The sequence below is a fragment of the Diabrotica virgifera genome, chromosome 9 (genome assembly GCF_917563875.1).
Source record: "Diabrotica virgifera virgifera chromosome 9, PGI_DIABVI_V3a".
In the NCBI taxonomy this organism is placed as follows: domain Eukaryota; kingdom Metazoa; phylum Arthropoda; class Insecta; order Coleoptera; family Chrysomelidae; genus Diabrotica; species Diabrotica virgifera.
This window is the reverse complement of record NC_065451.1, coordinates 107711027-107731375: the sequence shown is the minus strand read 5'-3', so window position 1 is coordinate 107731375 and position 20349 is coordinate 107711027. Positions and strand designations below refer to the sequence as shown.

Genomic DNA, 20349 nt, shown 5'->3' with positions numbered 1-20349 from the left:
CCACACTTTCGTCATTGAATTTTTAACGAAAAAGATTTTGAAACAACGTGAATGGGTTTCATGAAAAGTTAGGAATACACTGAATACTAAAACAGCTTTATAATAGTGTATAATATTTATTTTACAAGCCCATTTATTAAATGAATCGTAAATGTTATAATAATAATAATTGATAAGACACAACACCAATAAAACTGAGGGAACCAGAAATTCGCATAAATCACCTTACAAAAGATGAAAAACTGCACCCCTGGATGGGTAAACCTATGCACAGGCGACACACTAATGAGCTCAGCCAAGATTATGTTGACAATACAACGTCGAACTCTTGGTTGACATCAGGAAAGATGTTCCCTGGAACCGAAGGTTCATTATTCGCCATTCAGGATCAGGTTATACCAACCAAAAATTACCTGAAATATATCGTCAATGACCCTCAGGTCCAAAACGACAAATGCCGATACGGATGTCAATCTCAAGAAACCATTGAGCCCAGGAATTTGCTGTAACTAAATATATGGGACGGCAAGACTCACTAGGAAAGATCCTTCACTAAGAGATAACTATTAATTTGGAACTCTTCAAACGGCCGATCTCCCATTTTATCAATACATTCCTGAGAATATGTTTGAGAATGACAACTACAAGCTATAAATACTGGGACCGCATTCTGCTTACACAGACCAAACAGTGGCCCATAACACACTAGATCTCGTTTTAGTTAATAAATTAACGAGACAAACCACTTGAAACGAAAAAAGCGATAGACTACCCCAGCTAATTGAAATAATATTCGAAAATATTACCTCAATCATCCAAGATAGCCATCGCTATACCCTTAGCTTAGCTCAGTCTCTCAAGGTGTGTGTTGGTCTTGTCCTAATCTTAGAAATAAACTATAAAAATTCAGAATGGAAGAAAACAAAACAGTATTTTTAACTAATTATGTTTATTGTTCGATAGAGATATAATAAAAATATGACGTAGTAAATGCATTAAAAAATATATTCAAATTCTTGCCAAAAACTAACTATTTATAGATTATACTTATGGCTTTGGTATCTGGTTCGATGGTAACTTCTTGATGTCGAATGGTACTGCTGTAGACTTCTTATAGACCTGGGCAGATGTTCGGCCTCAGAACCTTCAGCTGAAGATGTTGGTTGCTGTAGTCTAGATGACATGGTCAATGGTCTTCATTCTTGTTGGCCTTAGTTCCATCACCAGTGTGGATGGCTTGATGCTGGAGGCTCCCGGGGGGAGAAAAGTTGATTATATTCCCAAAATCTAGGAAATAATGACACATATCAATTATCAAGAAATAAAACCAAAAAACGAGCCTTTGCCAAATAATCGTAAAAAGTAGTTATTGGCAAAGTAATAAAATAAATGGAATTAAGATTGATACTACTAGTTAAAATTTGATTTACACGTGCATATATGAAAATTAAAAAGATATATTTAACACTAAAATATCAGGACATGCTTTCAGATGGGAGGTTAGGTTAGATATAAAAAATATTAGAAAAACTGTATGAAAAACTCACCCCAAGAGAATATTAAGTGTTGATGGAAAATAAATCTAATATTCGAATTACATGCTTACCTATTTAATTAATAATTCTTCCCTTCCATTTTCAGTTTTGTGTCAGGGAGTAGGGATGAAGTGTCACTGAACTGCCATGACAGTGGGAAGTAGGAAGTGGCAGGCATGTTCCGTATTAAGGCAAATATCTCTAGAGAGTAAGACTATATGAAGTACGTTCTGTATGATGATTTTGGTTTTAGATGAAAAGAGAGATAGGAAATAGAGGATAATAAAACAGGGCGCCAAACAAGTTTTTAACGAAAAAGCAAGTTAAAACGAATAGAAGATAATTATTAATAAAATATTAAAGAAAATAAAGTAAAATAATTATTTAAAAATAAAATATCAAAGATGTGACGTTTGTTACGTTACACACTCATTGATATGGATACCTAACAACAATAACCTGCATGCTAAATACAGAGATCTGAAAATTGATATACAAAGACAATGGAGAATAGAAAACACCCAGACAATACCTATTATTCTCTCTACTACTGGAGTCATTCCAAAGAACCTCCTAGAAAACATAAAAAAAATTGGGTTTGAATGAACATCTCTATAAGACGATGCAGAAATCTGTACTATTCTCGACGGCCAGATGTGTACCCACTGAAATTTTTGGGAGATACATAATACTGCATATCAAGTAACCTAGGCTCGATTACTTGGAAAGAGTCCCACCAAAGCTAAATCCTGGAATTGGGATGAGTGAATTTTCCCGTTAGAGAAAGTGAGGACTTTATGGGATAAACGGCCTAAATCTGTCAAACAGGATAGACAATCTACTTCAAAAGTAGTAACCCTGACTGAAAATACTCGCCTTATTCTTATTTTGATTAAGTTTTTGTTTATCTCTTCCTTATTATAAGATATGTTTTTCTTAAGAATTTTTATCATTTGACATAGATTCATGATATATCTTTACCTCTTATAGTACGTCAAAAATATGTTGTATATTTATATTTTCTCTCTTTTCAGACATCACTGTTACTGTTTATACTGCTCTTTGCGTATTCTCACACTGTCAAACCTCCGGGATATGTAGAGCCACAAAAGACTGATGGAGATCCGGTAAGTTTAAAAATCTTAATATGTACCTACTTATAATATGCAAAAATTATACAGGCACTTTACTGCTCAAAAAATTATGAAAACATTTATAAAACAAACACACAAACCTGATCCACTGTTCAGTCCAGAATATCTTTTTTGAAGGTATCGTGAAAACTCACTGCCTACTCACGAAAACCCACTCATTCGAGCGCGGACACCCGGCACGTATTTTTGACAAACGTTACTTCGGCTGGACCTTTGCTGACTCTTCTCTACTCCATGTCGGTGTAGCCGACTGTGAAGAGTAGTCCTTCTTTTAATTTGTTCCAGAAGCCAGTAAAACAGTGAGTACTGTTCACAAAAGAATTGTATGTACACTGCGAGGCATAACGCCCGGTTTCATAATCAGTTAAAGTGGACTTTAAGTTTTAAGTTGGTACCCTTGTCAATGCAATTCATATGGGTAAATGTCAACGTTAAAGTGAACTTTAGTTAATGTTCACTTTAAGTTGATTATGAAACCGGGCGTAAGTTAAGGATATAGAAAATGTATGCTCATTTTCATAGTTAATTTTTTCTTGAACGAATTAACGGATTTCGCTCATTTTTTTTTATTATTTTAGACATTTCTTTAGTATTTACACAGTTGTGTAAATATTTACTCAAACTTCTTTTTTGTACTTATGCCGGGTAGAAAAAAAAAATGTTTTCCTTATGTTAAGTTTAAAACATCATGTAGGGATACTTACTTACTTATTTAGTCCTAGGCCTTTTTACCTTTAGGTATAAGGCTGGTGGATTTGACTTTGACATTGTAGTCTCCATGCTTTCCGATCTTGAGTTAGGTTTCTTGCACTTTCCAATGTCAATCCCTTCTTCTCGACTTCTTCCCTGATTTCATCTACCCAAATAACTCTTGGTCTTCCTCTTTTGTTTTTCCCCTGCACTCTCGTTTCAAACACTCGTTTTGTAGCCTCTCGTTCGACATTCTACACACGTGCCCGAGCCATCTAAATTGCCTCTCCACTATTTTTTCATTGATTCGTTCTAGTTTTAGGTTTTGTCTCATTGTTTCGTTTCGTATTTTGTCTGTCCTCTTTCTGTTTGCTATTTTCCCCAGGAATCTCATTTCCATAGCATTGACTCTGGATTTTTGTCTCCCCGTCAAGGTCCATGTCCATGTCATGTTTTTACTTTCTCCGGTATCTCTTTTTCCCCAAAAATGTTGTTTTCATAGCGTTACATAAGCTTCCTGTTCGTCCCATTCTCTCGTTTATTTCCATGTCTTGTTTACCATTTGATTCGATTATTACTCCTAGGTATTTAAAATATTCCACTTGATCTAGTCGTTTCCCGTCTAATTATATTGCGTGTATCTTCCTCGTATTTGAAATTATCACTGTTTTTGTTTTCTCTGTATTAATTTTCATATTTATGTTTGATAGTTCTTCTTCTACGATATCAAAATTGTTCTGTAAGTCTTCTCTGTTTTCTGCTATCAATACCATGTCGTCTGCAAATAGTAGCTCCGATAGTTGAGTCCGTTTCATTTTCCAATATCCTAATGTTAATTTTCTCATTCTTCTTTTGGCTTTCTTTATCGCTTCATCCAGTACCACTGAGAATAGAAGTGGACTCCTTGACGCCTTGATTTGTAGTAAATTCTTTGGATTTCTCGTTATTGGTTCTTACTGTATTTGTATTATTTTTGTACATATCCTTTATTACTTCTATTATGTGTCTGTCGACTCCCCTTTTTTTAAGGTCTTCCATACGTCCTTTCTTCGGATTCTGTCAAACGCCTTTTCCAGGTGAATGAAGCACATATGTATCTCACTATTCTTCTTGATTACCTTCTCACTTACTTGTCTTAATGTGAATATTAGGTCTTGCGTGCTTCTGTCCTTCCTAAATCCACACTGTGTGTCTTCCACAGTTGTTTCTACTTGGGTTTTTATTCTTGTCTCTATTATTCTTGCGAATACCTTCCCAGGGACACTTGATATGGTGATATCTCGGTAATTATAATTACCGAGATATAATATAATAATTATTATAGTTTCTCTTGTCTCTCTTTTTGTGTATTGGTAATATAATGTCTTTCTTCCAGTCCTTTGGTAATTCTGCTCTATTTATGATATCATTCATTAGTTCTTTCATGCTATCCATTCCCTCTGTCCCCATGAATTTTATCATTTCCGGGATGATATGATCCTTGCCTGGTGCTTTGCCCAATTTTACTCTTTCTATTGCTTTCTCTAATTCTTCTCTTGTTATGGATTCCACTGTTCTTCATTCCTCTCTTGTGTCTCCCCTATGTTGTCCGTGTCTGCATGAGTTAGCTCTTTGAAATGTTCTGTCCATCTCTCCATTATTTGTTTTTTTTTTCTGTTAGTACGTTTCCATTCTTGTCTTTTATATTCGGCATCGTGTGTTTTTTCTTTTGTCTGAGTTGTTTTAGTCCGCCGTAAAAAGTTTTTGGTTTTCCCTATAATGTTTTGTCATTTTTTGTCCAAATCTCTCCCATGACCTTTCCTTTCCTGCTTTCACCGCTATTTTAACCTCTTTCCTTTTTTCTTTATTTGCCTCGTAATCTTCCGGGTGTTTTTTGCTTAGGTATCTCTTCCATTTGTTTTTTTGTTTTTTATTTTCTCTCGTATTTCTTCCGCCCACCATTCCGTACTCCTCATGTTAGTATTTGCTATTTTTGCTTTCCCGCAAGTTTCCTCAGCTGCTTTGATTATGCTGGTTTTTAGATATTCCCATTTTTCTTCTATAGTTGTATTTTTTGCCCTACCTTTCAGAGTATTATCTAAATTTTCTTGGAATTTTTTCTCATATATTTCCTCTTTTAATTTGTAACTTTTTATTTTTTCCTTTACTACCTTTCTTCTCTTTTCTTCATTTTCTTCTGTTGTTCTCAGTCTCATTATTACTAGATGGTGGTCACTGCCAATCTTTGAGCCTCTTTTCACTTCCGTATCCTCTACTCTTTTCCATTTGTTGCCGCTTAACAAAAAGTAATCTATGATTGATTTTTCGTTTCTGTTGTCTTGTACTCTCGTGTATTTGTGTACTTCTTTATGTTTAAATTTTGTATTTGTTATAACTAGTTTGTTTTCCATACATATTTCTATTATTCTTTAACCATTTCTGTTTAGTATTTCTTCTCCTTCTTTTCCCATGCACTCCTCTATTCCGCTGTTGTTTTTTCCAACTCTACCGTTTAGATCTCCCATTACAATTATGTTTTCTTCCCCGTTATCAATTTGCATTTGGAGCTCCTCGAAAAATTTATCTTTCTCTTCCTTTCTTGCGTCTTCATTTACTCCGTAGGCTTTTATTATTGTCCATATTTCTTCGTCCATCAGTTTTATTTTCACCGATAATATTCTCTGGTTAACATAATATGTTTCTTCTATAACGTGTTGTAGTCTATTCGGTGCAATTGTTATCCCGACTCCTTCTTTTGCTCTCTCTTTGTATCCGCTCCTACCCAAAGTAACCAATATCCTTTGTGTATTTTCTTAAGACCTTCTCCTTTCATCTTCGTTTCCGTTATTCCTAGTATTTCTATTTTTTGTTTTATCATTTATTCTACCAGTTCTTCCTCTTTTCCATTGATGCTTCTCACATTCCATGTTCCCATTTTTATTTCTCCTTTTTTCTGCAATCTAGCTTTCCGGTTATTCTTATTTTCATCCTTGTTTACCTGTGCATCATCTTTTTCCCTATCGCTTTTCCCATGCATTGCCTTGGTCGTCATTGTTTTGTGTCCGGTCTCATTATTTTCTATTATTTTTTTGGAGTCCTTTCCCCGATATTTCTGTGAATTTGTATAATTTTCTCATTATTATGGTCCCATTTCCACTCCTTCCCATTAATCTCCAGTTTCATATATCTTATCTTCGTAGTATTACCTTTGCCTTTTCCTTCTTTTGCCATTTTCCTAATTTTTGCTTGTATTTCCCTTCCCTTTCTTGTTAAATCTGATTCTACATATACCTTTTGTTCCTGTAGATTCTTCAGTTTTCCTTTGTTTTTTAGTACACTTAGCTTATTCGTTAGGTTTTACATTTCTGTTACAAAGATTTGGTCTCCGATCTTCACCGCTCCTCTCAGTTTGAACTGTAATTTCAGATTTCTTCCTATGAAGTGTTCTACTGACTCCTCTACTGGTTTTCTGACGTTAGTATCGAGTGTTAGGCCCTTTAATACTATATTATTTCTCCGTCTATCTTTTTCCAATTGTTCTATTCTTTTGGTTGCCAGTTTTAAACCTTCTTTCAATTTTTTGTTTTTTTCTTTTAGCTCCTTAATATATTCCATCGTTTCCTTTTGGTATTTCCGTATGGTTCTTATTTCTTCCATCATTTCATCATTTTTCCACATAACTTCCCGCATCATTTTTATCATCTCTTCATTTGTGCCGTTGCTTTTATTCGGTGTTGGTCTCGTCATGTTACTCTTTTCAAAATACAATTCGGATTTATACCTGTAGGGATAACGAGGTATAAATCTGAGTATAGATCGAAATATTATTGTAGTCTTATGTTTTGTGAATATTCTGTTTTTTGAATATTCCTCATATCTTTAGATACAAAGAAAATAGACGGTTTTGTAGTTTAACATAAGTTTTAACCGAAACAAACGTTTGAGAGACCCTGTAGGGAGAAAACTGTAAAAAGGTGGTTATGCATCGACACTATGTTGTAGTCTCGTATTTTTTTAACCTTTTGTTTTTTTAATTTCTCTGATATCTTTAATAACCAAGAAACTAGACGGTTTTACTCTTTAATATGTGTTTTAACTGACGACTGAGATACGTGAGGGGCCTTTTCTTATCATACCACCAAGATGAAATTATTTCCTATATAGAGTACGAAAGGAAAAGAGTGTTCAAAGAAAAAGAATATGTATAATGTACCTCTAACTATTTAAATAGCCTCCACGTAGACACCAAATCCGTATTACTTTCAGGGAAATTCCACCCCAAAACATCACAGGGCCTCCATTAAACAATCTCGCTTCTCTTATTTTGCGCTGTGCATACCGCTTACCTGGTCGACAAATAACTCTTATAGGTGTCGATAAGAAAGGTTTACGTTATGTGCTTTTCTGTTTTTAAAGTCTTGTTAACTGTTATTTTTTATGTTAATTTAGTTTTGTTTCAGTTAAAACATATGTTAAAGAGTAAAACCACTTATTTTTTTTGTTTCTAAAGATATCAGGGATATTCAAAAAAAAATGTTCAAAAACATAAGACTACGATAAGATTCCGATTTATACTCAGATTTGCACCTCGTTCTTCCTACAGGGTGTTGCAAACTTAACATAAGAAAAACATTACTTTTCTTCCACCCGGTATAAGTATACAAAAGAAGTTTGAGTAAATCTTTGCACAGCTGTGTAAACACTAAAGAAATATCTAAAATAATAAAAAAAACTTAGCGAAATCCGTGAATCCGTTCACGAAAAAATCAACTATGAAAATGACCTTGCATTTTATATATCCTTAACATATGCCGCACAGTGTATGTAAAAAGTTAAAACAAAGGATGTACGTAGCACATTTTAATGATATCATAATTTTATTCATAGTTATTCTAAATAGCTTATTTTCTGCTCTTCTTACTGCGAAACTAATTTAAATATTATGTTTAATACGGGATTGGCCACAGCCCCACAGCTGATTTTAATGATAATAATTACATTTTACCTAAAAAGAGATTTGACGTTACAATCTTCAATCCGAAAATCGTCTTCAAAAAATATTATCTTAAAGAAAAGAAATTGTTTTCAAAGGGTATATAACCGCCAACCTGTTGTTGAGGTTATGATTTATCAAAAAATTTAAAAAAAATTGTTGACGTACATACTTGCCCATGGTGTTGTAGGTAAAAGCCATGCTTTGGCTGAAAAGATAATAATTATGAGGTTGTAAGTGAATATAGTGCAACATATCGCGAAAGAGTGTCTGAACATCCTAACGAGTTAGCCAAGCGGTTGTTTGAAGACTTACATAAACATGAAGAAAGAAGATTAAAAAAATTCAAACCAAGAGACTTAATTAATAGGTTTAAGTAATTAGTAATGTACATATCTTTGTAAATAATAACATATTGTAAATATTAGAGGTAATGCCACAAAGTTAGCAATAGCTACATTATAAAACAGGGTGCTTAATGGAGCATCCTGTACATGTCATAATCATTTATCAACAAAGACGCTTATTGTCATTACTGATAGATTGCAGAATAAAGGAGTTAAAAAAAATGAGGTTGTACGTTTTATGTTATTTAGTAGGTACATCAAATTCTGATTATTCTGTGTTTCTGCATTATTTCTGTCTTGCGATTATGTGTTTGGGAATATTCATAAATTGTGTTAATGTATAAATTATAATTGTCAACTGTGTTTGTGTATTGCGTGTTTCATACGTATTGTGCTTAATTGAGACGAATGTTTTACATTCTCTACTCTGCTATTTTTGGTAAATTCTTGTTGTTCACTTCTTCTTTCAGTATTGTCAACCAAAGCGTGCTCCATTCTGCTGATGGGTTTGATACACATTTTTGTTTTTTGCATTTAGCAGAATGAGGGATGCATCTTTGATTTTCTCTTTTTCAAGTACGTTTCCTTTATGACTATTGATGTATTTTTTCATTGTAGTCTGTGTTCATTGTCCCAGACATGTTTACATATCTCTGATTTGTCGAAGTCCCTGTTTTTGATATACACTCACCGGCACAAAATTCCGCCACCCAAAATTATTGAATAAATTTGAGAATTTATAACTTTATTATTTGTGCACCGATTTTTAAGATTCTTGCACCAGTTTGTAGGTACATGCATTGATATCGTTTGGTATTATTCCGGTAACAAAAAGATTTTGCTTGCATGGCATTATACAGGGGTGAATGGAAGAGTTTTATTTTCTCCTAACTTCAAAAAACTCTGTGGAAAAATGGAATAGTTGATTTTGTTTCATAGTCCTGTCACATTATCCTGGAAACATAACTAAAATTTTGTTTTTTGAATTATCCGAATATCTCTTTTATTGTAAGAGCTGCACCATTTTTTGTAAATAAAAACACTGATTGACTCATAAAATAGAGGTTGGATTGATAAGATTATAATGGCCCGCATGCAGTCCAGATCTCAATCCTATTGAGCAGTTAATGGACGAATTAAAAAGCTGGTCGTTGTCAACCTAGGCCTCCAGAGAATTTGCTACAGTTATGGTCTTGGTAGAGGAATATCTGGCTATTCCCCAGGCAAGGATAACACATCTTTATTCGATAGTAAACAGATTGTTAGCAATCGTTGCTGCAAGAGGTGGACATGGCCGCTATTGAATTGTTTTGTTTTGTTGTTAATTTTGTTTTGCTTTGTTATTTTAGTGCGTTTGATATTTTTAATTAAATAAACCTTCAAAGCAGTGTTTTTATTTACAGCTCTTACAAGAAAAGAGATATTCGGATAATTCAAAAAACAAAACCTTAGTGATACCTCCAGTATAATACAAAAATAGAGTGAAACAAAAATCAGCCCCCAATTTTTTCACATAATTTTTTAAAATTAGGAGAAAATACAAAGCTTCCATTCACCCCCGTATAATGCCATGCAAGCAAAATTTTTTTGTCTTCGGAATAATAATAAACGACGTCAATACATTTACCTACAAACTGATGCAAGAATCTTGAAAGTCGGAGTACAAATAATAAAGTTATAGATTGTCAAAATTATTCAAAAATTTTGGGTGGCGAAATTTTGAGCGGGTGAGCGTATATTTCTTGCTATTTTGTCCTGCCGCTATGTGGTCTTGTAGTTTCTCTCACATAGAAATTGTTGTATTCACAGGATATTTTGTAGATGTAGTTCTTTAACCTTTCCTGTGTGTGTACTTGTTTCCTATCACTTGGAGCAAGACCACTAAGCGTCAAGATAATCGAGCATGAAACATACATTAAAAACAGTTACTTCGACAAAGCACAGATATACAAACATTCCTGGGAAAAATAGCAGAGTACAGTGGAAAGATATATCAATATTCATAAATAAAAGACATGAAAAAGAAGATAATCAGATCAGCAACCCTCATCCTACTAAATGAAGAAAATATTTAGGAAACCCATCAGCAGCGTGCAGCCTACTTTGGTTGATAAAACATAAAGAGGAAGTGAACAACAAGAATATACCAACAATAGCAGATAATGTGAAACACATTTCTCAATAATATACAATACCTACACAGCACAAAATACACAAAAACAATTTATGAACACTCCCAAACACAGAACGGCAAAACATATAGAAATAATCTGACAGCATGGGCAACTGCGTCAAACCGAATTTTTTGATTTTTTGATTAAACATAACCTAAACAATAGACCAGGGAGCATCTGTAAAAATATTAGTACATTTGGATGTTGAGAGGTGACTCATATTTTTTTGCAGAAATTGCTTGAAAATAACTCATATAATAATATTTGAGTTATCCGCCCACTCAAACAGGTCCGGAACATTGTCTAAATAATCAAAATGTCAAAAAATTAGATTTTTTTCTTAGTTTTTTTATTATAATTTTAAAAGTATTCATTTTCGAGAAAAGTTGGCCTGAAATAAAAGTTGCGGAACTAAATTTCCTACAATATAGGATTAACTGAAAATTTTAAAAATTGTCACCCTTGTTGCAAAATAGCAATAATTTCTAAAAAAAACCATTCATGAAAAATCTCTCAACCATTTATGCTACACTTAGGACCTCCATATTTCACTCAGAAAAACTTTATGATATAATAAAACAATACTGTAAATTTCATTAAGATCGGTTTAACAGATTTTGCAAAATAAATTTTTCAATCAAGCTTTCGCAAAATAAATTCATTTTTTCAAAATGTTGCAGCACTGAAAATAAGGAAGACAGCAAGTTGATTTTTTTGCATATAAAAGAATACTGTACCTTTCATCTGCAATTTGCAAAATTAAAATCGGTTAACTATCACGGCGTCAGGAATTTTTTTCCAATAAACATTAATTTTTGATGCTACGCGCAGGGCAACGGATACCTTCGCTCTGATTGGGCATTCCAATGACCTTTGATAATGATTGATAAATTTTAATTTTTAATACATTTCGAAATAAATAAATAAATTTGTTAATTGCAAAATAAAAACACATACTCTGTCCTTTGAAATAACACTTTTTTAGCAAAATCTTTCTTTGTTCATATATTTTAACTTAGAAAATAAAAGTGTATTATTTTGAAACATATGCAATTGTTTAAACAATTTTTCACAAACAATAATCAAATTAGTTTGATTTGTGTGGAATTAAAATATGAAGATACAACAAAATATAGAGTAAGAACATAATATCTTAGATAAAGATTGGAAGAAATTTTGGTGGAAATCAACTTGTGTGAATCGAACACCGCTGTCCTGCGCGTAGCACCAAAAATTAATGTTTATTTAAAAACATTCCTGACGCCGTGGTAGTTAACCGATTTTAATTTTGCAAATTTCAAATGAAAAGTACAGTATTCTTATATTTGTAAAAAAATATTAAACTTGCTATCGGCTTTATTTTCAGTCCTGCAATATTTTGAAGAAATGATTTTTTTGCGAAAGCTAGATGGCAAAATCTATTACAACGATCTTTAACTAAATTTACAGTATTATTTTATCGTATCACAGTGTTTTTCTGGGTGAAATATGAAGTGCTAAGTGTAGCAGAAATGGTTTAAAAACGTAAAATGCGAATATTTGTTTTTTTATGTTTTTTTTCGCAATTATTGCTATTTTGCAACAAGGGTAACAACTAAAAATTTTTAGCAAATCTTACATTGTAGGAAATTTAATTATGCAACTTTTATTTTAGTGCAACTTTTCTCGGAAGTAAATACTTTTATTTAAAGTTATAATAAAAAAACGCACAAAAAAAATCGAATTTTTCCTTAATTTTTTGACATTTTGATTATTTAAACAATGTTCCGGACCTTTTTAAGTGGGAGGATAACTCAATTAATATTATATGGGTTATTTCCAAGCAATTTCTGCAAAAAAATTAGAGTCACCTCTCAACGTCCATCTCAAAATAGATCCGCCCTGGATCTGAGGGGCGGTAAAAGTTATAGAATACACTCTCTCAGTACAATTTCTTTTCTTTAGTGCATCTCGAAGAGATGGAAAATGAAAAATTTAGAACTCAGGAAATATTGAAGGAAATGAGTTCCATTTTTATACTAAGGGGTTTTGGAGGTTACTAAACACGAATTTCATTACGGCGATGGTCTCCGAGGTACCTTGTGCCCAGGGTGGAACTCTGTTCCACTCTTAGTCTCTGCGAATAATTCGCAGGACGATCGAATAATTTGCGAAATGAAGATTGGATCGAAAAACTGAAAAATACGTGTTCAATATTTTTCAAAAATCTGTCGAATGACACTAAACACGACCCTCCCACCCCACCCCTGGAGGTGGGGTGGGGGTAACTTTAAAATCTTAAATTGAAACCCCCATTTGTTGTTGTAGATTTGGATTGCTTACTTACTAATAATCAGCTTTTATCCGAGACATTTTTTCGAATTGTGGATAGATGGCACTATAATCGGAAAAACGATTTATCGTGATACCATGGGTAAGTTATAGAAACGGTCAAGATCTCGAGAAATACACTTACGAATAAAAAAGCAAAAAATACTTGTTTAATATTTTTCGAGATCCTATCGAATAACACCAAACACGACCCTCCACTCCCCCCCTGTAGGTGGGGTGGGGGTAACTTTAAAATCAAAATAGAAATAATCTGACAGCATGGGCACCTGCGTCAAACCGAATTTTTTGATTTTTTGATTAAACATAACCTAAACAATAGACCAGGGAGCATCTGTAAAAATATTAGTACATTTGGATGTTGAGAGGTGACTCATATTTTTTGCAGAAATTGCTTGAAAATAACTCATATAATAATATTTGAGTTATCCGCCCACTCAAACAGGTCCGGAACATTGTTTAAATAATCAAAATGTCAAAAAATTAACGAAAAATTCGATTTTTTTCTTAGTTTTTTTATTATAATTTTAAAAGTATTCATTTTCGAGAAAAGTTGGCCTGAAATAAAAGTTGCGGAACTAAATTTCCTACAATATAGGTTGCACCCTTGTTGCAAAATAGCAATAATTTCTAAAAAAAACCATTCATGAAAAATCTCTCAACCATTTATACTACACTTAGGACCTCCATATTTCACTCAGAAAAACTTTATGATATAATAAAACAATACTGTAAATTTCATTAAGGTCGGTTTAACAGATTTTGCAAAATAAATTTTTCAATCAAGCTTTCGCAAAATAAATTCATCTTTTCAAAATGTTGCAGCACTGAAAATAAGGAAGACAGCAAGTTGATTTTTTTGCATATAAAAGAATACTGTACCTTTCATCTGCAATTTGCAAAATTAAAATCGGTTAACTATCACGGCGTCAGGAATTTTTTTCCAATAAACATTAATTTTTGATGCTACGCGCAGGGCAACGGATACGTTCGCTCTGATTGGGCATTCCAATGACCTTTGATAATGATTGATAAATTTTAATGTTTAATACATTTCGAAATAAATAAATAAATTTGTTAATTGCAAAATAAAAACACATACTCTGTCCTTTGAAATAACACTTTTTTAGCAAAATCTTTCTTTGTTCATATATTTTAACTTAGAAAATAAAAGTGTATTATTTTGAAACATATGCAATTGTTTAAACAATTTTTCACAAACAATAATCAAATTAGTTTGATTTGTGTGGAATTAAAATATGAAGATACAACAAAATATAGAGTAACAACATAATATCTTAGATAAATATTGGAAGAAATTTTGGTAGAAATCAACTTGTGTGAATCGAACACCGCTGTCCTGCGCGTAGCACCAAAAATTAATGTTTATTTAAAAACATTCCTGACGCCGTGGTAGTTAACCGATTTTAATTTTGCAAATTTCAAATGAAAAGTAGAGTATTCTTATATTTGTAAAAAAATATTAAACTTGCTATCGGCTTTATTTTCAGTCCTTCAATATTTTGAAAAAATGATTTTTTTGCGAAAGCTAGATGGCAAAATCTATTACAGCGATCTTTAACTAAATTTACAGTATTATTTTATCGTATCACAGTGTTTTTCTGGGTGAAATATGAAGTTCTAAGTGTAGCAGAAATGGTTTAAAAACGTAAAATGCGAATATTTGTTTTTTTATGTTTTTTTTTTCGCAATTATTGCTATTTTGCAACAAGGGTAACAACTAAAAATTTTTAGCAAATCTTATATTGTAGGAAATTTAATTATGCAACTTTTATTTTAGTGCAACTTTTCTCGGAAGTAAATACTTTTATTTAAAGTTATAATCAAAAAACGCACAAAAAAAATCGAATTTTTCCTTAATTTTTTGACATTTTGATTATTTAAACAATGTTCCGGACCTTTTTAAGTGGGAGGATAACTCAATTAATATTATATGGGTTATTTCCAAGCAATTTCTGCAAAAAAATTAGAGTCACCTCTCAACGTCCATCTCAAAACAGATCCGCCCTGGATCTGAGGGGCGGTAAAAGTTATAGAATACACTCTCTCAGTACAATTTCTTTTCTTTAGTGCATCTCGAAGAGATGGAAAATGAAAAATTTAGAACTCAGGAAATATTGAAGGAAATGAGTTCCATTTTTATACTAAGGGGTTTTGGAGGTTACTAAACACGAATTTCATTACGGCGATGGTCTCCGAGGTACCTTGTGCCCAGGGTGGAACTCTGTTCCACTCTGTGTTCCACTGTTAGTCTCTGCGAATAATTCGCAGGACGATCGAATAATTTGCGAAATGAAGATTGGATCGAAAAACTGAAAAATACGTGTTCAATATTTTTCAAAAATCTGTCGAATGACACTAAACACGACCCTCCCACCCCACCCCTGGAGGTGGGGTGGGGGTAACTTTAAAATCTTAAATTGAAACCCCCATTTGTTGTTGTAGATTTGGATTGCTTACTTAAAAATAAGCAGCTTTTATCCGAGACATTTTTTCGAATTGTGGATAGATGGCACAATAATCGGAAAAAACGATTTATCGTGATACCATAGGTAAGTTATAGAAACGGTCTAAGATCTCGAGAAATACACTTACAAATAAAAAAGCAAAAAATACGTGTTTAATATTTTTCAAGATCCTATCGAATAACATCAAAAGTTAAAATAATATAAAGTTACCTACCCCTATAGGTGGAGTGGGGGTAACTTTAAAATCTTAAATTGAAACCCCCATTTGTTATTGTAGATTTGGATTGCTTACTTACTAATAATCAGCTTTTATCCGAGACATTTTTTCGAATTGTGGATAGATGGCACTATAATCGGAAAAACGATTTATCGTGATACCATGGGTAAGTTATAGAAACGGTCAAGATCTCGAGAAATACACTTACGAATAAAAAAGCAAAAAATACTTGTTTAATATTTTTCGAGATCCTATCGAATAACACCAAACACGACCCTCCACTCCCCCCCTGTAGGTGGGGTGGGGGTAACTTTAAAATCAAAAATGAATCTCCATGTTTTATTCCAGATTTGGATTCATCATGAAAAAATAAGTAACATTTATTCAAAACATGTTTTAGAATTGTTGATAGATGGCGCTAATAAATGGTGTTTTCCCATATTGCGCCATCTATCCATAATTCGAAAAAATGTCTCGAATAAAAGTTGCTTATTTTTACGTAAGGAATCCAAATCTGCAATAAAAAATGGGGGATTTTATTTAAAATTTTAAAGTTACTCCACACCCCACCTCCAGGGGGTGGATAGGAGAGTCGTGTTTAGTGTAATTCGATAGATTTTAGAAAAATATTGAACATGTATTTTTTGATTTTTTATTTGGAAGTGTATTTCTATAGATATTAGACCGTTTCTATAATTTACCTATAGTATCATGATAAATCGATTTTTTTTTCGATGTTTTTGTTTCGATTTTAAGCAATCCAAATATGCAATAACAAATGGGGCTTCTATTTAAGATTTTAAAGTTACCCCCACCCAACCTCCAGGGGGTGGAGTGGGTGGTCGTGTTTAGGGGTCTAGGACGTTTCATCGCCGCCAGTTCATCGCCGGCCGATTCATCGCCGGTTAATTAATGGCTAACTGATTTATTTCCTAGTTTCCAACCAATTCTCTACAGTTATATTTATTATTTATTTTTAATATTAATTAGGAATTTTAGGAAATGACATAACCTAACCTAACCTAAAACTACATAAATTTGAACATAAATAGTTCTACAAAGGCCATTTAACACTACAAATTGAATATTATTTAGTATCAAATTTAGGGGAAGTAGAAATAGAACAGCAAATTAATATAATAATATTTTTTATCTTTTTAATTGTCTTAAGTTTTGAACTGAATTTAACGTCGTGTCGTGTCAACTCCCATAATACAAAAACAATTGACTAACTGGCGATGAAACGGACGGCAATGAAACGGACGGCGATGAAATGGACTGTACTGGCGGGTACGGGTCATTCCGGTGTTTAGGGTCATTGGATAGATTTTTGAAAAATATTGAACTAGTGCAGTCACTGAAGGTTTTCACCTCCGGTTTCGTTGAACCTCTATCGATTTTCATGAAAATTGGTGAGCAGTTAGAGAATACCTCAAGGAACAAAGTTGACATGATTTTAACTTCCGCTTTCACCCAGGGGGTGGATGCCACCCCTTTTCGGGGGTAAAAGTTATTTTATTTAAAATAATACCATAAATCGATAGAGGTACACATTCGAAGCAAAATTTATTATATAAGGTTATTAACATAAATGAATACTTTTTGAGTTATTAAAGATCAAAGATTTTATTTTTTCGTAAAAAAATGCATGTTTTAAAGCTGTTTTTATTCTCATATATGTATAACTCATAAATTATGAGCTTTTACAAAAAAGTTATTATTGGGAAAATTGAAGATAATAACAAATTTAATACATTCTTTACTTAAAAAACTAAACTAATGTTAATTCAAAGTAAGTTATGGGTAATTGAATGTATATTCTCTTCGACAAGTACTTATATCTAAGTATGCAGCTTAAATAACAGGAAAACGATGCATTTTATAAAATGCACCTACTAAACATTTTTCAAAGTAGGTACTTCGAACTACCTATCAATACGCTGCATAAGAAGTTAATAGCATCAAAATTAAGCAAGTTATGATGAAAATAAGAGAACACTTTCGAATTTTTTAGGAAAATGTGAAAAATAAAACAACGCCATTTCGACAAAAATTAAAATTTATAGTAATTCTTACCAGAATTTCCTTTTATTGGCATAGATAATGATTATAACAATTTTCACCGGTTTAAAATGCATATTTTTGAAAAAAAAGATATTTAAAAAAATCGGAATTTTTAAAATTATCGTCATTTTAATTTTCTTTCGATAATAACTCCAAAAATACTCAATATACGTAAAAAATGATATATAACCAAATTTTAGTTTTTTCTATGTCAAATATTTCAACTTTTTTACTATTTCTGTAGGGTGAGAAATAACCGAGATACAAACATTTAAAACTTAAATTTTGCTGCGAGAACCATGCAACCGTGGCCGTTTAACCTTTGATTTTTAAAAAAGTAATGAGTTTAAACGATTAAATTCAACGAGTTTTAATAGCCCTCACTAAGAATTACCTTTCAAATCGTTTTTAGGTGAACCTGATATCGTAATAATTGAAGGAGTTATTTAAAAAACAATAACATTTTTTGAAAAACTTTTAAAAAATATAGTTTGAAAAATTTTTGGAGCATAAATTTTAATGCTATCAACTTGTTCGGGCTCTCATTTGATAGATATTTCTAAGTATTTTCACAAACGTTTAATAAGTTTATGTCCTAAAATTCCACCTTTTTCCCGTAATTTAAGCTTGAATACCTAGATTGGGGTACTCGCCGAAACAAATATACATTCAATTACCTATAACTCACTTTTAGTTAACAATAAAAGGTGTTTTTAGTAAGAAGTTTATTCCACTTTTTATTAGCTTTAATTTTGGTAATAATATCTTTTTTGTAAAAACGTATAGTTTTTGAGTTATTTATGAAAAATCGGTTAAAAACCTGCATTTTGCTCATAAAAAATTAATATCTTTGATCTTTAATAACTCAAAAAGTTTTGATTTATTTTAATAACTTTATCTAACAAAATTTGCTTAAAATTTATCCCCCTATCTAACTATGGGGCTATTTTTATTAAAATAATTTTCTCTCCCGAGAAGGCGTGGCATCCACCCCCAGGGTAAAACCGTAAGTTGGCACCATGTCACCTTTGTTCCTTTAGATATCCTCTAACTACTCACCAATTTTCATGAAAATCAATGGAGGTTGAACGAAATCGGGGTAATAGCTCATATCCACCTTTAATGACTGCACTAAACACATATTTTTCAAAAAACTAAGTTATTTCTCTAAGTTTCGAAACCGGTAGAGGTGCTTGCTGCACTCTCTGATTGAACTGGAATAATGATGCGGCTGTAGTTTCGTGTTGCAACGAAATTAAAAATGGTTATTCATTTTTGACATATTTTTCAGTTTTTCGATCCAATCTTCATTGCGCGATTTATTCGATCGTCCCGCGAATTATTCGATCGTCTCAGGCGTCGAATTCCACCCTGGGCATCAGGTACCTGGGAAACGATCACCGTCATGAAATTCGTGTTCAGTGACCTCCAAAACCCTTAAGTGTAAAAATTGAACTCATTTCCGTCAATATTTTCTGAGTTCTAAATTTTTAATTTTCCATCTCTTCGAGTTGCACTTGAAAATGCATTTTCTTATGCACACAATTTTTACCAGAGATCAATTTAGTTCACAAAATTTCCTGACACTCTCTCGAATCGATTGCAAAAAGTTGCATGACGATTCATCTTACTGAACAAAATTCCTAGGTTTTGGGTTTTTTAGTGCTTCGTTGCTTCGTCTATTAATAATTTTTTCTACTCTTATACTTTAATATATAAATTATGATTTCAATACATCTATTATAGGCTAGCGGTAGGTACCTCCAGAATGACCAGATATTGACCACGGAGAGGTGAATGGCCAATTTTAGACAAACTGTATGTTTTTGAAGGTGCTGAAAACGAAAATGAGATATATTTTGAACTTCATGTGGGGAACATTGTTAAAATCGTAAAAATAAAATCATGGTTTTTTGCGTTTACCTCGCTACAACTCTGTTCCATTTTAACCATCCATTCCATTTTCCAACGGTACCTCTTTCAAGCTTTTATTCTTATTCTGATAAAGGATATGAATTTTTCAAAGGAAAAGGTGCGGATTTGTGCATTGCAATGTTTATTCGCAAAAGTTTGTGACGAAGTTTAAAATTTTAGCTTCTTAATCACGTTTATGTAAAAATAGAGAGTACTGAGAAGTTTTCTGGTAAGTTTTAGATCAAAATGTTTTATAGAAAAAAAATGCAACTTTTAATGTCGACATTAGAAATCCCCAATATAACGGTTATTTTTCGAGATACTGACCATGGTGGTGAATGGCTAATTTTGGTCTTAGATTATGTTTTTGACGGTGCTGAAAACGAAAATGAAATTTATTTTAAATTTTAGGTGGGGGAATATTGTCAAAATCTCAATTTTACGATAAAAATAAAAAAAAGTGAA

The 20349-nt window shown here is 32.5% G+C and overlaps 1 protein-coding gene across 1 annotated transcript in view; it reads left to right on the top strand.

Moving 5' to 3' along the window:
- LOC126892733 (titin-like) overlaps positions 1-20349 on the top strand; it is a 291000-nt gene that overhangs the window by 146150 nt on the left and 124501 nt on the right. The window contains exon 2 of the mRNA XM_050662370.1: positions 2570-2662. Coding sequence (XP_050518327.1) covers positions 2570-2662 — 93 coding nt within the window. The remainder of the gene's footprint in view (positions 1-2569; positions 2663-20349) is intronic.